Source organism: Micropterus salmoides, unplaced genomic scaffold (assembly GCF_014851395.1).
Source record: "Micropterus salmoides isolate LMB-PRFRI ecotype aquatic unplaced genomic scaffold, ASM1485139v1 Ms_hic_scaffold_18, whole genome shotgun sequence".
Classification (NCBI taxonomy): domain Eukaryota; kingdom Metazoa; phylum Chordata; class Actinopteri; order Centrarchiformes; family Centrarchidae; genus Micropterus; species Micropterus salmoides.
Genome location: NW_024040928.1, coordinates 1,490,041 through 1,507,836, shown reverse-complemented (window position 1 = coordinate 1,507,836; position 17,796 = coordinate 1,490,041). Strand labels below are relative to the sequence as shown.

General features: G+C 39.9%; 1 protein-coding gene across 1 annotated transcript in view; it reads right to left on the bottom strand.

The window, feature by feature from the left end:
• The window catches only part of ube2j1 (ubiquitin-conjugating enzyme E2, J1), a 37,235-nt gene that overhangs the window by 17,514 nt on the left and 1,925 nt on the right, over nucleotides 1-17,796 (bottom strand). Inside the window, exons 2-5 of the mRNA XM_038726495.1 lie at nucleotides 12,965-13,038; nucleotides 9,097-9,228; nucleotides 8,495-8,579; nucleotides 3,412-3,517 (exon numbers count right to left, since the gene is read on the bottom strand). Coding sequence (XP_038582423.1) covers nucleotides 3,412-3,517; nucleotides 8,495-8,579; nucleotides 9,097-9,228; nucleotides 12,965-13,038 — 397 coding nt within the window. The remainder of the gene's footprint in view (nucleotides 1-3,411; nucleotides 3,518-8,494; nucleotides 8,580-9,096; nucleotides 9,229-12,964; nucleotides 13,039-17,796) is intronic.

Below are 17,796 nucleotides of genomic sequence, written 5' to 3'. Positions count from 1 at the left end.
TGCAGACAATTGGCTTTCTAGTGGGAGGGGCAGAGGAAAAAAGTGGAGTAGAATGGCCGGCAGTGGTCGATTAATAAGAAGGTCCCCGGCTCCTCCAGTAAAATTGTCATCAGCGTGTGCATGTTTGTCAATGTGGTGAATGTGAGTGGTCTGAAGACTAGAAAGGCACTATAAAAGTACAGTTCATTTACCATTACATACATTATTTTGTAAATGTACAGTTTACTTTACAATTGTTGTCAAAAGGATGAAATGATATTTGCCGTCAGTTAAATCCTGTTTCATAGTATTAGAAACTGCTGCACAATGTCTGATGCCTGAAACTCATGAAGCTATATTAAAACTGGCCTTCCTGGATTGAATTTCATCGTCTCCCCTGTATCTGTGCTCATTCATACTCTCACACCAATGCATGCCCTTGCATTTCTTAATGCAGTGCCAATTTCAGTCCGAACGCCAGCTATCAACTAACTAACTAACTAAGGAGGAAAATATTCGTCTGACATAATATTACAAAAAATACGGTCTAGACCTGCTCTGTATGAAAAGTGCAATGAGATAACTTCTGTTATGCACTTGAGCTATATGATTCAAATTAATCTGAACAGATAACTAAGAGTACGGTTTCCTTCATTTTGCCCAGTTACATCCATAATTTATTTGTTGGATTGTCAAATATTAATGCGTATCGTACTATTTATAATTTTATGATACTAGTACCAAAAGCAGTCCCCTTAAAATCATACCGATACCATAGAGTACTTTATTCGATACCTTGCATAACATGCCACCTGTTGAAGCCACAGTAGATTATTGGTATTATTTAAAGCCCAACCAATACAGGTTTTTGAGGGCCTATGTCGATATTAAAGTATAAAAGGAGGATAAAAGGAGCAGACTTATGAGCCGATATTTCGATTTTGAGAGTAGACCCCTTTACTGTATAAACTACATTTAGAATAGGCCGATATTGAAAGCTGGTATGTATGTGGGCTATAAAACCTTTTCCTAAATGATTTATGTTAATAAAATAGATTACTGTCTCAAAAAGTGAACACGTAAACAATTGCACATCAATAAATATTTGCTGCTGGAAGGTGCAACCTTTTCAGTGAGAGAGAATGTGTATGTGTATTTCACTTTACACATAATCTGCCATAATTTCAATGTAGCACGTTCACACCTAGTTCATCCCTTTAACAGCACTCTTTAATTCTAACCAAAGCTACGTGAAACCATTTAACCATCATCGGTATAAATCATGCCGTCTAGGATACAGTGAGCTGCTGTTGCATGCATCTAATATTACACAATGAGGACCAGCAACTTTGAGATTTCATTTAACGTCATAACTATAACCAGCGCCGCTTTGACTACATCTACAAAGTCACAAAAAGAGGAGCTACAGAAAGCCGTGTTAGATTCTTGTTCAGCTCACGTTTATTTACATGTCCACTCTGGTTTAATCATTTCAGACACGCCAACTATAACTGCAGACAGGCGGATGGCAGATATATTTAGAATAAGTCAGAAACTATAGTTTGGCGGCTCATCAATGTTAGTGCTCCTCCACTGATAAACACGGCATTAGCTTTGTGGCTAATGTAGCAACGGGCAGCTTTAGCTGCTGTAAGCAATGTTAGAGAATATTTAGAAGTGATGAACTAGGGAAAAATGAGAGGACCGTTAATTAGAAATAACACACTGTTTCAGAAATAAATCTACAATCAAGTCTGTCAGCAGCGTAGCCTCAACCACAAAGAGACCCAGGTTCAACTCCCCACTGTGACACAACCACCAATGTGTCCCTGAGCAAGACACTTAATCCATAGTTGCTCCAAAGGCGTGCGACCTCTGACAACAAGTGAATAAATGTAATGTAATGTAATTAAACATACTGCTGTGAGTCAGGAGAGGGCATAGGGAGGCTAGGCAGGAATGGTCCTCGCCATTGAGGCCAGCTTTGTGACTGGCCCTAGCATTAACCCCCATCCCAGGCAGCAGGGCTCTAATTATTATTGTTGTTATGGAAAAGCAAGGTGACCTTTTTTCTTTTCTTTTTATTGTTTGAAATAACAGTTATATAAAAATATTTGAAATCGGATCGCTCCTCCTCCTAATTAGGTTATTCATATGCGTAAAATCATCAGAGGAAGTAAAATAGTTTAGTGACCACTGTGAGTTGTGGAAAAAGAATATAAGTTAAGTTTTTGATTTTGTTTGTCTGTTTGTTTAAAGTCAACCACTAAGAATAATTTTGTTAACTTTGGATCAATAAATCCTGAAGAACTGAACTAAGAGATGTCCGCCAGTGCTTTTTCCTTTAGTGGAAAGTCACAGACTCCTCTAAAAAGAAGAAAACTTTCCCCCTGGATCACTACAGGCAATTCATAGGAGTCTACAGAGTTAACGTGAATCTTTTGTTCTGTGAATGATCGATTGGTAAAACCATGTAACATGACCATCAGTTACTCCACTATGTCCTTACACTAAATTACTTTTATCAACTAATATCACGATATATCTAGTGACAGATCTCCTCCTGTATATGAAATGTGGACTTCCCAGACCTCCACAAAGCCCCATGTGTTTGTCTTGCTATAACACATCCTGGCTAACTTCCTGAACAATTACCTTGTCAGTCATAAACTCGGCAAACTCTGAAATCATTAGACTGCAGCCCTTTCCTGCTGTGCAGAGGTCCTTCTCTGACTGACAACTCTCACACTCACCATGCGCACAGAAACAGGAGATGAGAAACCAAAGAGAGGTGCTACCTCAGCCTTAGACAGAAGAAAAAAATGAATAAAAGGATTTCCATCAGGGAGATAAGCAGCTATATATTTAAAGCGAAGTGCGTCTTTGTGCTGTGTATCATCTGCATGTGCTAATGAAACAGCTGGCACCTTTCTCATCTGCTAATAAAACAGCGACTTTAGCTGGACCCTCTCCTGTTGCAATGTTTTCAAGGGAAACGTGGTGTGAAATGAAGAGTAACATGCCCGTTCATGCTCCCTCCAGGGACAGGGTATGTTGGTGAGAATGAATTTGTCACCTTGCAATACCAGGACTGACTTGAGTGCGCTCCTATCCCTTTGTGACTAGGCAGTTATTAGTGCAAGGGCATGCCCACTGACACTCAGATGCTGAATGATTACATTACATGCTCTTATGGAGTTAGCTCTGTTAATGCCATCTATACAGCATCATGCATGTAATGGCGGTACTGATAACTTCCTCAACCTGTGTGGCTATTAATCTACCATGCAAGATAAAATCATCTATATTATACACACTGTTCCACACCATTCCCCATACTCACCTCATCATTCTCTATACATAACAGAGGATACACAAAACCTGCTCCGCAGAGAGTAAACATTGGAAAGAATTTCATCTAGCACATCTTACTTTTTGGCAAGGGCCCTCCTCTCTTCTGGGGTATAATCAAGAGATCCTATTGCTCCCTCTCCTTTTGTTGGCATGAATCCGATTATAGCTATTAGGGCGGTTCGGACTGGAAGAGAAACAGACAAGAGGAGAAAAAACAAAGAGGACATGAGAAAAACTTAAAACAGAGCACGTTCAACATTGCTGGGTAGAACAGAAGGTTAAATTACACGACAGGCTGCACATGTCGTCATGTTCAGTACCCGTGTTACATAAGAGGGAATGATGCTTTGTTTTCTGAGCGTAAGCCTGGATTTACCCCTGCTGCCGTGAGGACATCTACCATGAGTCTGTACTCTCACATTCTCCAGCTGGCATGGGACACGTTTTGCAATATGGTCAGGGTCAGGGGCTTGTTTGTGTCTATGTAATGACTGGCTGTGTTTTGTCTGTGCGCCAGTCTATCCAATATACTAAATAAAGCATCTGGAAGCCCATTATATCTGAATGTCTTTGAAAGATAAGCCTACTTTAAAGGTTATCCAGGTTTTTTTGGTAATAACTACCAAACACTGACAACATTACATGCACACAAGTATTCTGGTTTTGAGTGTGGCCTTTTACATTAAGCACCAACTTTTTAGGTCAATTTGCATATTACTTTGCATGTTATTTGACAGCAGAATTGATATCACTGAATACACTTAAAATGCGAAATTTCTTTTGATGAAATGCAGTATTTCTTTTATTTGCTCTGAGGTAGATTTTTTTCCTGCATTTGTCTTGACACAGATTCAGCCACTTACAAGTGATGTCCCTAATGGCAACAGCTACATGGCCACAGTAACCAAACCAAAACTAAAAACAATTGTGGATCACCTTATTGTTTACATTGAGCAGCAGCCAACACCCTCTGGTAAAGTCCATAAAAACGGCATTGAGGCCATTTTAATTTATTGACTTATTGCTGTATCTAACAGAAATAGATAGAACTATTCAGATAAAACTAAGCAGATTCAACATTACATCATTTGTAGATTGTATACAAGATGGCCTTCACAGTTGGGGAAGCTTGCCGAATACTTGGATGGGAAAAACAAGCCTGCTCAAAATGAATATACTTTCTAGACTGAGGTACCACCTACAGATTCTGCCAAATATTCATCCAAACACACTGTTCGCTAAACTAGATAAAAATGTTCTCCAAATTCTTATGGTAAGGCAAGAAAGAAAAACATATTTGTTTTTATTACTGTACAGCACAATTGCAATACATGTACAAGTGGGTCAATCCAGACAAGGTGAACATGTGGATAGATTTAAAAGCTAGAAACTGGCCAATTAATATTTTTTTCGGGAATTGGGTTGTTCTACAGAACATATTAGAAGACAACGGCAAACGGATCTGGAGCCTCATATATGAAAAATAACTATGAATCAATCATGAAAAACACATTTAGCATATTGTGGTGTAATACAGATAGGGAAAGGCAGTTTAAAAGAATCGCATAGACGGCATGATACCCCACTATTAAGATTGAAGCTGGGCTTAGGCTCACTCCTATGTATGAAATGTGGTACTGAAGTTGGTACATATGTACACATGCTTTGGAAATGCATGAAGATGCAACAGTTCTGGAAAGATGAGGTGGTCAGAATGTTGGGTTACGAGGTGGAACTGTCACCTCTTCAATGTATCCTAGCAGGAGACATCCTAGAGACAACCTAGAAATCAGTCACAATTCAAAGCTTGTCAGAATATTATTGTACATAGCAGCTCCCTCAATAGATGATTGGCATGCGGAACTAATGAGACCACTTCCCTTGAAGAAGCTGACTTATACCATACATGACAATGTGAAGGGTCAAGATATGGCATCCGTCATTAATGCTTGGGACACACTGGACTGAACTTCCTCCCACCTGCATGACGGTCTCAGGGGTGAATTTAATGAAAGACACAGTTGATTTATCTCTCCAAACGGGTCAGTAGAACTGCTGTATGCCCTGTTTTTGTTTCTTTGTTTTTGCTTTGATCTTAGTCTTTTGTGTAAGTGTGGTTACTGCTGTGATGTGCTTGTGTTTAAGTTTGTAAAAACAAAATGTGGTTCCTTATATTGGAACACAACCTGATCATGTGGATTAAACCTTAATAAAATGATCTTGAAAAAAATATACACAATTATACAATTATAAAAACACCAAATAATATCAACTACAAACAGACCAGGCAAACAGCTTGAGAAAAAGCTACAAACATATTCACAAATAAATATATATTCATAAATGGCTCCAAATAAATAGGAATATGTAAAATATAAAAATGTAAATCTTCTCCAAAGTGACATCAGAGGGAATGTTTGAATTACTTAGCCACACTTTATTAAATATGTAGGCGTTGCATATCAACTACAGCAGCAGCCAACAGTAGTAATCCGTGAGCATGTTGCTCTCCTCTCTCCTTCTGTTACTTTCTGCAGGTGTTTCTGCATCCAGAACTGTAGAGTCAGGATCTATGATTGCGAGCCATCAACTGTCCCCATGTTCCTGCACAACCACCACTACAACAATTATTATTATCATCTTCATTACTTATCATTAATTAAATTATATAATTTTTATGTCTTGTCATTGCTATTATTATTGCTACTGCTATGATTAATATTACTATTCAAATATTTATGACTATTAATACCACTACCACTGCTATTACTTTACATCTCTATGTGGAATTTGCATTGTTCTACTGTATGTTCTCATTCCTCCTGCTTTTTCTCTCCACCTCCACCTCTCCCAACCCAACCAAGGCAGATAACAGCCCACCCTGAGTCTAGGTTCTGCAAGAGAGAGAGAGAGCGCAAGAGCGAGAGAGTAGGAGAGGGGGAGAGGTAACACAAAAACAGTAATGGTGGTAGTGGTACAGATAGAAAATGAATAGGACTAATTATACTAAGAAAATACTAAGGAAATGAATAATAATATTATATAATATTAATGACAATAACAATAACTGAAGCAACGAGGTCTAGACCTGCTCTTTATAACAAGTGATAGATAACTTCTGTTGTGATTTGGTGCTATATAAATAAAATGTAAATAAATTGAACTGAACCCTGGAATCACCACAGCTGGCTTGTCTGTGGCGTTCTGAACTAAACTGCAATTATCCAGCCGGGCCTCCTGTGGTCATTCCAAACGGGATAAGACACAACTTGCACCCAACCCAGCAGGGTGAGCCAAATCTCTAAGGAATATCGAGACATGTGACCTGCAGTATGTTGGTAAAAAGAGGTTTAGCGCAACTTTTGTCTTTGATTTAATTCTGTTATTGATTTAAACATTTTTTTGATTATGAGAGGGAACCAGTAGGGAAAAATGCTTTGAGGAAGATGCACTGTCTCCCACTGAGTTCCTTCTGATTGAAGTCCCATGCTGAGAAGTAACATGAAAGCAGAACTCAGCAAAAGGATGGATCATCAGTAGGGAACTAAAAAGAGTTCTTGGTAGGAATAAATTATAAGTTTTGACTCTGGAGGTAAGAAAATATGCCCTTTTTCCAACGAAGAGGCTCACCATTAGGTACTCAATAAATACTGTATAATTTGCACAACCAACACAAAGGATATAAGGTTAAATCTAGAAAATTTAGGACCCCAAAAATCATCTGCAAATCTACATGATTTGTATTGGTTTGGTGGTGCTTTTGGTTTTTACATATTTCAACATATCAACAGAATATGAAGATTCTCCATGTTTGCTTGTTCTCTTGGCAAATTCAGCATAATGCACATTTTCACTGCAACAAGTCATGTGGTACACACCACTGCTGCTCTCTTTTTAAGAGCAGAGTCACTTTTTAACTGAAAAATAATCTTCAGTCACTAATCATTTTCACTTACATTTTGACCAATTTGTGATTGCTGTTAAGCTAAAGTTCCTGCAAGAATGTTTCAAAATTAAAGACTGCTAGCACCTCAAATGCCATTATTCCTTCTGTTCCTTTTAAACGTTTTAGTGGCATCTAGTGGTGAGGGATGCGAATTGCAACCAGGGACTCACATTGCATTCAGGTGTTCCTAGGATAGTTCCATTTCCCGACCTGTGAAGTCGCTCTTCCGACTTCAGTATGAGTTCATGTTCTTGGAATGTGGAATCAACATAGACTCTACTCCAAAGATCTGTTGGATTAGCATTATCAGAGCATATACAAAACTCGCAAACATCTAGTTCACTCTATATGGACAGCAAATTAACTGTTATAACAATATTACAAATAGCATGTTTGCAAAATATATATATGCAATACGTGATTTCTCAAGAATCAAAGTTTGGATTACTTCTTTACAGGGCTGGACGATTAATTGAAAAGTAATCCAAACCAAACATCAGAGCTTCTAATCGACGTAATTTTACCAAGTCAGTTATTTATAAATATTTTCCCAACAGTGTGTGTTTATGTACTTTCCCCTTGAAAACATACTACTGCGTGTGTGGTCACGTGAAAAATTAACACCTGACTCGTTAGAGCGTGTTTTAGTACAACACTGAAGAAGACATTTTTTTGGGCGACCAAAATGCTACCATTAACTTTCATGAAAAGAAAACAGACTGTGAAAGGGTCAAAGTTTTTAGACAAAAACACAGACAAGTTCACCACTAGTCAAATGTACACAGTGCAGTGTGTTGCGAGTTGCCTCTATCCTAAGTAGTTTAATTTACCATTATTTCTAATGGAATCGGACTTCTTGCAACCAGTGGTTGCCCCCTGCTGGCATTGGCTTCACTTTTCAGAACTGGCGGTTGCTGCTTGTGTGGTAGATTATGCTGAATTCACCATATGAGGCATGTAGTAAGCGTTCTGACACAAATTGTTGGTGGTTAAGATCCCCACCACTCCACTTTGAAGTACTCAAAGTTTCTATGATAAAGCGCTATATAAATGTAATGCATTATTACCTCCAGATATTATTTGAGAACCTGTCATTATCTGAATACTGGCATTTATATAGTGAGTGATGCCATTTTCCCACTCCACAAATCATTAATCACAAACTATTAATATTTTTCCAGACTAAACTCAAACTTTTTCTTTAAGTATACATACTGCTCCAAGAGGGCTGCCAGGTCTCTGGATGATGCCCAGAGATGCTCAAACAAATCTTCTTCCCAACTTCGAATCTTCCATTTGGCTAGAAGGAAAGGCAATAAAAACAAGGCTGAGGTAAGTATGTGGGGGGAGATATATTAACAAACAGACAGACATGACAGTTTGAATCAGCTGAGAGTGTAGAATGAGGAAACAGGAAGCTATTCTGCAAAAGTAAGAGTTTTCAAATAATTCCTGCAAACTGAAAAAGAAACATTATCAAACCAGGTCTGGACAATGAAAAGGTTTGTCACAACAAGTCAGAGTACTCTGGCTTTCATCAGTCTGTCATTAGTGCAATTGTCATACAGCTGTCTGAATATAATATGACAGTATCATATTCTCACAACACCAGTGCAGTTTCTTCTGACAGTATGATGACAGCCCAGGCTTTGATCTGACAACTGTCACTATGTGTGCTGCAAGAAGAAATGGCTGCGGGTTAAATGACATGCTGTCCATTTTCCACTCTTTGATCATCTGATTTGACAGCTTCCTGTTCCGCTTCAGCTGAAGAATAATTGGTAGCGATTGAGAGCTGGCCTTGGTCTGTGTCTTACTGTGAGGAGGATGATGCTGGGGGGCTTCATTGGATACTCTGGGGGAAGCACGATCCTGCCGTGGTAAACTCCGCCATCAAAATCGGAATCTGGGGGCCCGCGTACAGAGAAGTGCCATTCAAAGAGGTTATCCTGCAGAAAGAGAAAATGCCACATTGAACACATAGTACAGATATGTCCATCAAGAAAGACCAAACCCTTTCATGTCTGTCTGATGTCACAGCACTGGCAGTGACATGTCTTGTGGAGCATTACCCCCACAGCTGTTTGTTGTGCCAATGGTGAGGAGTTATTTAATTTATATAATAGGGCAGTTTACAATTAAGAAAGTCAATCACAGAAAGCTACCTTTATATGTGTCATTTAAAATAGTACTTGTTTTTTATTACTGTACTATTTGTATGTATTGTATGTATTCTTGTCGTTAATTATAATATTTCATATTTATCAGAATACATTTAATTATCAGTTAGGTTTTCAGGTTTGCCTTGGTGTTTGGTATGTACAATAAAACACATAAGGAGGAAATAACAAGAAAGGCGAAACTGCAACAGTCAGGAACAGAGGGTGGGGAGTTTGACTGGTGGTACTGGTGGTACACTTGTCAAACTGACTTTTGTATGTTTGCCCCTTTGCTAAGCCACGCCCCCTTAGTTACAGTTTCTAAGTCCAACAAACTGTTGGACCTGTCGGACTTTTATCACAGTGCTGCCACCGTCCATTACTGCTCTCCCTGGAGAAATATTGTCTATTTTTTGGGAAAAAGCAACCTCAGAAAGAAGCAAACAGAAATTTTTGCATTGTGCATTTGAAGGTTGTATTCAGGCTGTCAAACTGACATGAAAAAACAATAAGCTAAAGCTAGAAGCTAAAGCCAAACATTACTGATCACAGAGTAAAAGTAAACCACCGCATCACCTGACGATTATGACGATACTAAGGATCAACACTGTTCCTGTACAGCTGGGTAGGTCTCTGTTCACTATTACAATCATTAAAAAGCAAAAACAGTAGGGCTACACAACATTACATTCAGTAGTAAGTTGGCAAGCGTTAGTTAACTAACATTACATTAGGAACAATACACAGCCTGTTTTAGGTTTTGGAAAGGGAATAAATTGTACTTCTCCTTTTCTGATGCACAGTTTCTTTCTCCAAATGCCTGCATTATTAAACGATTTAATACCCGCTGTCTTACGAGACATTCATCTGCGCGGCCCTCTAAAGTCTGCTGACATGCACTCCAGAACACCAATATGAACCTGACGGTGCTCTATGTATAATATCCAGGCAGAAATTTGGAGCATTTTTTTTTTTTTTTACCTGCTGTCTGATGAACAATAATCAATAAAATTTCCATCACATGGCTTTTGTTCATAATTTCTGAACAGTTTGAGTTTTTCCTTTGTGAACCCAAACTAGACCAGTTGAAAAATTGAAACAATGTTTCATTCTCGCATTGGTTTGATTCAAGAACCGGACCTTTGGTGTAAACCCGCCCTTACACTACTCAGAAATGCTGTATGCATATTAGTGGGAAAAAAAGTTTTTACACAGTTTGAAATTGTTTTAAGCTTTTGCTATGGTTTTTAACATAGCAAATATATGTAAATGAATGGTATTAGGAGAGTGACAGTGCCTACTGGGATATACATCATGTTGATGGACATTCTGAGCCCAACTCAACAGCATCATTGATGGGTGCATGGACGTGCAGAAATATGCTTTTTTATACCTGTAAGCACAAACAAATGTGATGAGCAAGGTGAGAAGTGAAGCCGCTGGAGGACAGCAAAGATTTTCAGATTTTCAGTGAATGATGCTTTTATAGCGTCTAAACATTTTTGATAACAAAGCTAATGTTCATTGTATTGTCACTCCTACTATTATTTAGTTTGAGTTTTGGAACTACAGTTCCCATCATGCTTTGGATGTTGTAAACTAGAAGTGTAATGTTGGTATGATGTCAGTGATTTTTTTTGGTCAGCATTTCTTTGCATTTTGGCAAAAATACTACACTGTAACAATGGATGTACAGACAACAATCAGTGCAATACTAGAGGGTGCTATAACTGTAAGGAGTAATTTGCAATGATTTTGGCAGGGTGTGTGTTGACTTGAATGAGGCCAAAAGGCCAAACCAAGGATCTAACATCCACTCGATGGACAACATCACAGCAACGTACAATTTTCCCTTCACTCATCAGAAGGAATTTCAGGTTCGGTGTCTTACTCAAGGACACTTCGACTTGTAAAGAGTAGGGGTGGGATAAATAATCGATTCTTAGATGCATCGCGATGCGGACGTGGAAGATGGTGAATCGATTAACAAATGTCTAAAAATCGATTATTAAATATTAATTGATAACGTAATGTTGACGGAACGCAAAAAGCGGAAAACGCGGAAGTGCAGCGCCGGGACCGTCTGTGGAGCGCACACAACAGAGAGACCACCAGTGCTCCCCTGTATTCCGCACACCACCGCTGCGGGATGAATAACCACCCTACTAAAATGTCACACAATCATTAACATCAATGCGCAAGTAATGGTTTTAACTCGCACACAGCATGGTGACGCTCTGCAGCTCTCCGCGTATCTTGTGTGAGAGTGAGAGAGCGGGCAGCAGAATATGACGCTGAAAGTTAGCGGAGGAAAATATTAGCAGTAAGTTTCAGTCAGGTGCTAAATGTGCAGAGTAGGTCACTGTGTGTCCGTTTATAAAAGTCTGCAGTTTCCCCAACGGCTGGAAAAGTGAAGGCTGTTGGCGCTAGCTAACATCTGCCCTGCTCTCTGTCCCCCACACCAGACTCTGGACTTTTGGGGACAGAGCCTTCAGCATCACAGCGCCCACCCTCTGGAGCTGATCCCCACAGAGATCCCAAATGCTCCCTGTCTGGACACTTTCACAAATCTACTAAAAACCCAGCTCTTTACCCAGGCATTCAATCCTGGATGACTTTTTGTTGTTCTGTCACTGTAACTGTCCCGTGAAAGGCGCTAAAAATATTTATTTATTTATGTAACGTTAGCTAAATTAGTAACGAAGTAATATTAATAATCGGCTGTATGTCAGTACTAACTAACCTACTAGTCAAGGGTTGAGAACATCTGGTACAGGTTTAGACTAAACTGGTGTACAGCTCTGTCCTGTACACATACTGTACATCCTGATTATTATTTTTCAGTTTTCAGAGGAGTCTGACAGCTGGTTGTTAAGGGGAGCTGAGGTTAAAGTAAATTAGGGATGCAGACTAGTCCTTTTAATCTAATTAGGAGAGGTTTCTTTTGGATTTTAATGTGCAAATTAAATGCTTAGTAATTATCCAGAGATCCTGTCTAGAAAAAATAATGCATCAAGATACATCGATAATCGTTTTACAATCGAAACGCAGCCGTCTGAATCGTAATTGCATCGTGAGGTGCCCAGAGATTGCCACCCCTAGTAAAGAGTAGGACCTTGGGATCACACAATCCAGTTTATCGCCAACTGGCACCTTAGCTTCGCCACTGCTGACAGATTATTTAAATCACTTTAACTGGATGTGACATTTGACTAGCTTGGGGAATTGTTTAAGACCTGTCTGATCTTCTTCGTGTTTCTTGGCCCAGCTGCCTTTTATTTTGTGATGGAACAACATCCCACATCTAATTACTTGAATACTATGTTGTTATTACTGATTATTGAGAAATAGAACAAACTACAGAATAAATATTGGCTGTACATCTTCACCAAATACGCTCCGTTAGATTATACAGGATGGGAAAGGGTGTTGTCGTGGGGATCTTCAGCTAAAGTAATATACTACAAATACTGGGCTCTACTGTACACAGTCACTACAGTCCAGTAGTGTCCTGTGGTTAACTTACTTCCAGTGGCTGCGCATGGTAGTGCTCTGTGGGATCCCTCAGCTCAGCAGCCTCTTTCATGAGCCTCTTCACCGCTGGTTATTAAAAAGAAATAGACACAAAAAACTGAGGTTAGTGCATGCAGGGTAAAACAGTTCACATCTTCATGATCGTTACATCCTACTACACCCTCAGTGTTTGTAGCAGTACACCATGATGACGTGTGTGGAACCCTACAATTCTACCCAAAAGTACAAGGTACAAGGTTGTAAAGTTATCCTGCTATATAGCAGACACTATACATTAATATAGAAGCAATAATAAAAAATGGTAAACAGAAACTATCATCAGTGGAGCAGTTCTGAGGATGAATTAGAGTTTAAGAGTCTGATAGGGGAAAAAGCTGCTCTGCAGTCTGGTGGTGCGGCAGCAGAAACTTCTATAACTCTTCCCAGAAGGCATCAGGGTGAACAGGCTGTGGCTGGGTGGGTACCAATGATCTTCTGAGATCATCTCCTGCTGCAGAGCCCTCATGTCCTGGGACATATGGATACATTTTTGACTGCAGCTGTTTTAGAAGCCAAAATTCCTGATTTGCAAAGGAGTGTGCTGAGCTGTTCCCCTGGGTAACAGGACGTTAACACAGATGGACAGACAAGAGCATGCAGAGGGACAGGGCTCTGTCACCCTCATTCAGACCGCTGGGTTATAAAAATCTGAAACGATAATCCCCCATGAAATGTGCAATCCAAAAATATCGGTGTAAGACCACCTTTAACACTATTATACTGTTAACCACTTGACTGCTTGCAATATCTCTTTTTAAACAGTCGAATCTACTTCGCTGTTTAGCTACCGTCAATAAAACTCAAGAAGGCAGATATTTAGCATGATATATATCTGTCTGGTGTCGGTGGGCCTCTTTGATGCCCTGTGTAGTAGTTCACACATAATGAGTGGTGAGTGCTGAATGATTGCTGATTTACCCCTGATCACAGCCAGACTGTCTGTGAGCTTGGCGACTTGCAAATTGGGCTTAAAAGCCTTTTTTTCCCCAGCAAAAATGCCAAATATTCACTAGTTACAGTTTTCTGTCTTTTATGATTAAAAATTATGAAATTATTAATTGATTGATAAAAAAAATATTTCCAGATTAATCAAGTATGTTGGTTACTGTCCTAATAGTACAGATACGTCCACCCTCCCTCCATGTGTTTTAACAGGCCTTTGTTAGCATCCGGCCTTTATTTGAATGTGCTATTCCTCCTCCTCCTCCTAAAAATGATAATAACCCTCAAACAGTGATTGCCAAGCACTTTGCAGAATACAGATAGGATGAATCTACGCTATTAATGGTATCAGTACATCTGAAATAGAAAGTTGAAAGATTGTTTATTAAAGATAAGCAGATGATGACAGGAGAGGTCTTGATCCTGCTGCGAGCTACAAACACAGCTGAACTTGTAACTCTGGCTCGAGGCAGAAAAGAAAAAGTAAAGTTTTTTTTAAGGGGTCAATCTCTACCCCTGGCAGCATTTTGTAAGTTTATGTGCAGATGCAACATGCTCTCAGAATGAGGCACAGAAGAAACATCTGCTGGCATTAACCCTAACGTCATGACAACAGCCTGCAACACACTCAGGCCTGCTGTGTTAATCTGAATACAAACAGAGGGATGGTTACACAAGTCCATCTGATGATGGTGGTGAAGATGATGATTGTGGGGGTGTTTAGGTCTGTGTACCATCCAATCATTCAACTATTCCATTCAATCTAGCAAAAGTTGTATTTCTGTTATTTTGTTAGTACTGTATCTCTGAAATCTGATAATATTCCACTTTTTCACTCTGCGTACTCCTGTGAGGTGCATGCACTTTCAGCACATGCTCACACTGAAGAGTCAGAAATCCACAAATGTGAAAAAATCAAAATCAGAAATTACATTTGTTTTTCTATTTTATTTGTTCATCCCCTTCAGAATGAAAAAACAACTACTTTCCTTTATTGATGCCCACAAAAAACTAAATTCTGACCGGTTTTTCCTTTTCCGTTTGCCAGAATGAATAGAATCCTTGCATAATTGGATCATACACAGACCTCTTTACTCACTGCAGTGGCACCAACGGACACAAAGATGTTTCTTGATGTAATGCTGACTACCACGCTGCAGCTACATCAATCAAATAACAGTAGGTGAGTCCTCACAGTTAGGGCACATTAGAGTCCCTCTAGGGCAAAGCCTAGGGTTAAATATCCCATCATTCTTTAACACAAGGTCAAGAGTGACAACAACAAGTGCTTATATCACAGTCACAGCCTCGTGTTAAAGTACTCATTGCACATTCAAAAGGTACTATTGAGCTAGATCAATTTGCTTGCTTTTGCTGTCTTATGGGCTGGCACTAGAGCTCCAGCTATCAGACACCAGCCCACTGCGGGAGGTAACAGGATGCGGCTGAAAATTGGAAAGTAATTGTGATAAGGAAAGCAGAACTAAGAGGTATTCATGGTGGCAAAATTGGTTTGGAATCCAATCGAGTGTGGACTGCTAGGGTGTCGAGCTGGAAATGGAGACTGTGAGGAAGACGAACAGCAGCAGTGGGGATGGGTGGGAGGGCAAATAACAGGCATAAAAACGAGACGAGCAGAGAGGATGTGGAGGCTGCAGGGGGGAGTGAAGCAGTGGAGCAAAGAAATGGCCTGACACCATGCGGCTTTCATGACACGTGTTCTGTATGATTCTGCCGGAGGACAGACACTCTCTAGTGAAGATGTGAACCAACCACAGTAATCTCACACTGGACACACAAGGACCATGTGAAAAACTGATTCTGTGTAAGACACAATCTCCATGCTAGAGTATCTTGCCCCAAAACTGATCAGAACACCCCTGGTTTAGGCCGTTTTGAATTGCACACACATTTCAGATGACTATATCCCAGGATGATGAAACTCTCCAGTTTTATAACTTGAAAGGAGCCATGTTTTCTGCCTTCTGTCTAAAATGCAAAACTCTCTCATTTGCCAGCTGACTAGCTGTTCAGTTCACTGAAAGACAACTACAAAACAGAAGAGACATGAGCCGCGATACATTTCTACCATAAATAAAATAACAAAGAAATAACATGCTTGGGGAATGTTACTGCTCCGGCATAATGGCCTGTGCATTTAATGTTGTAGGTTTGATTCCAGCTTCTGTCATCTCTGCTGTCACTCCACACATAAATACATAAATCGACCTTCATCGGTGATAGTCAGTTGAATTTTCTGAAAATGTTAAGCTTCAACTGAAACCCAAAATATCATGAAGCTGTTTGCCCATGTGCCATTGCACATAAGAGCCAACAAATTAAATAACAGACAGGAAGGTCAACTGTGCAGTCATCTGTGAACAGCTCAACACGCAGCTGTAGCGCTCCACACTGTGCACGCCATCCGTCACGAGCAGCAACATAACATTTCAAAATCACCAATGCTGAGTCAGCTGTAGGCAGGCCGCTTACTTGTCAAAAAGACTAACCCACAAGTGTAAGGTCGCAAGTGTGATCCATGCAAGTGCGATCAGCATATGAGTCCATCAGCTGCTGTTTCCACTTTTCCAGCTCAACTTAGAGTCAGCAGAACAGTGATCACCAAGGATGTCAGCGGATCCTGAAAGATGTTGCCTACATTCTGTTTAGGCTGTATGGTATCGACAGAATCATAAAACCCGATGGTAAATTTCAACAATAATATTTGGATGTATCCACTAACCCCAGTCATATTAATACTCACATTCCTTGATAACTCATCATAACTATTGATAAAGTAAAGTCGTCTTATGTGCATGTGTTCTCGTGCAGACTTCACTCGGTAAAAAAAATTGGTAGACTATTAACTTACGTCACAAGTCGCGGTGGATAGTTTACACACGGACCAGGTAAACAGTGGACACACAGAGCTTCATAGGCTGCGTCATTAATAAGCCGACATAGGGCTCACCTGCTGCCGGGATCGCTGGTGGAAATATATGCAAAAAAGATGAGTTTTTTTAGACGACTTTATAAAACATACTGCTGATGGAGAGACAGAGAGGTGGGGCAAGCCGGGTGTTTACCTGAGGTGTAGGTGTGTGTGAGTGTGGGGAGAAGAGAATTCCGAGGCAGGTGCAAAGCATACTTAAAAACACTAAACATTTGAGATTGGTTTTGCTGGGGGGGGGGGGGGGGCGGGGGTTTTACGATCACGATGCCGGCACAACGTCATGATGTCTGTCAGCCATCGACGATGGACGATGGCATCGTCTATCCGCCCAACCCTAGATTCCAACAGCATTTAATTCAGTTATCTATCTCAATAAAACACAGGACTCTTATGCTGACTTCAGTCCCTTTCAAATTGATCATCTTGTTTATAGTGCAGCAGGAGTGCTCGCTGTGAATGACACTCGATTTTGTTGCCCCTCTAAAAAGAAGATAATAAAACAGGGAAGGGTTAGCTCCATGGTCTAACCACAAACCTCATAAATTAAAGCAAACATTGGGGAAACTTGAAAGAAAATGGTGTTACAACTCTCTGGAAGGATCTCTTAGAATCTGGCAAGATAGTCTTAAAACTTATAGGAAGGCCTTCCGTAATGCCAGAGCAGCGTACTACTCGTCATTAATAGAGGAAAATAGGAACAACCCCAGGTTTCTTTTCAGCACTGTAGCCAGGCTGACAGAGTCACAGCTCTATTGAGCCAAGTATTCCCATAGCTCTCAGTAGTTACGACTTCATGAGCTTCTTTAATGATAAAATTCTAACTATTAGAAATAAAATCCTCCATCACTTCCTGCCCTCTACCCGTACCAATTTATCTTTAAACTAAGGTA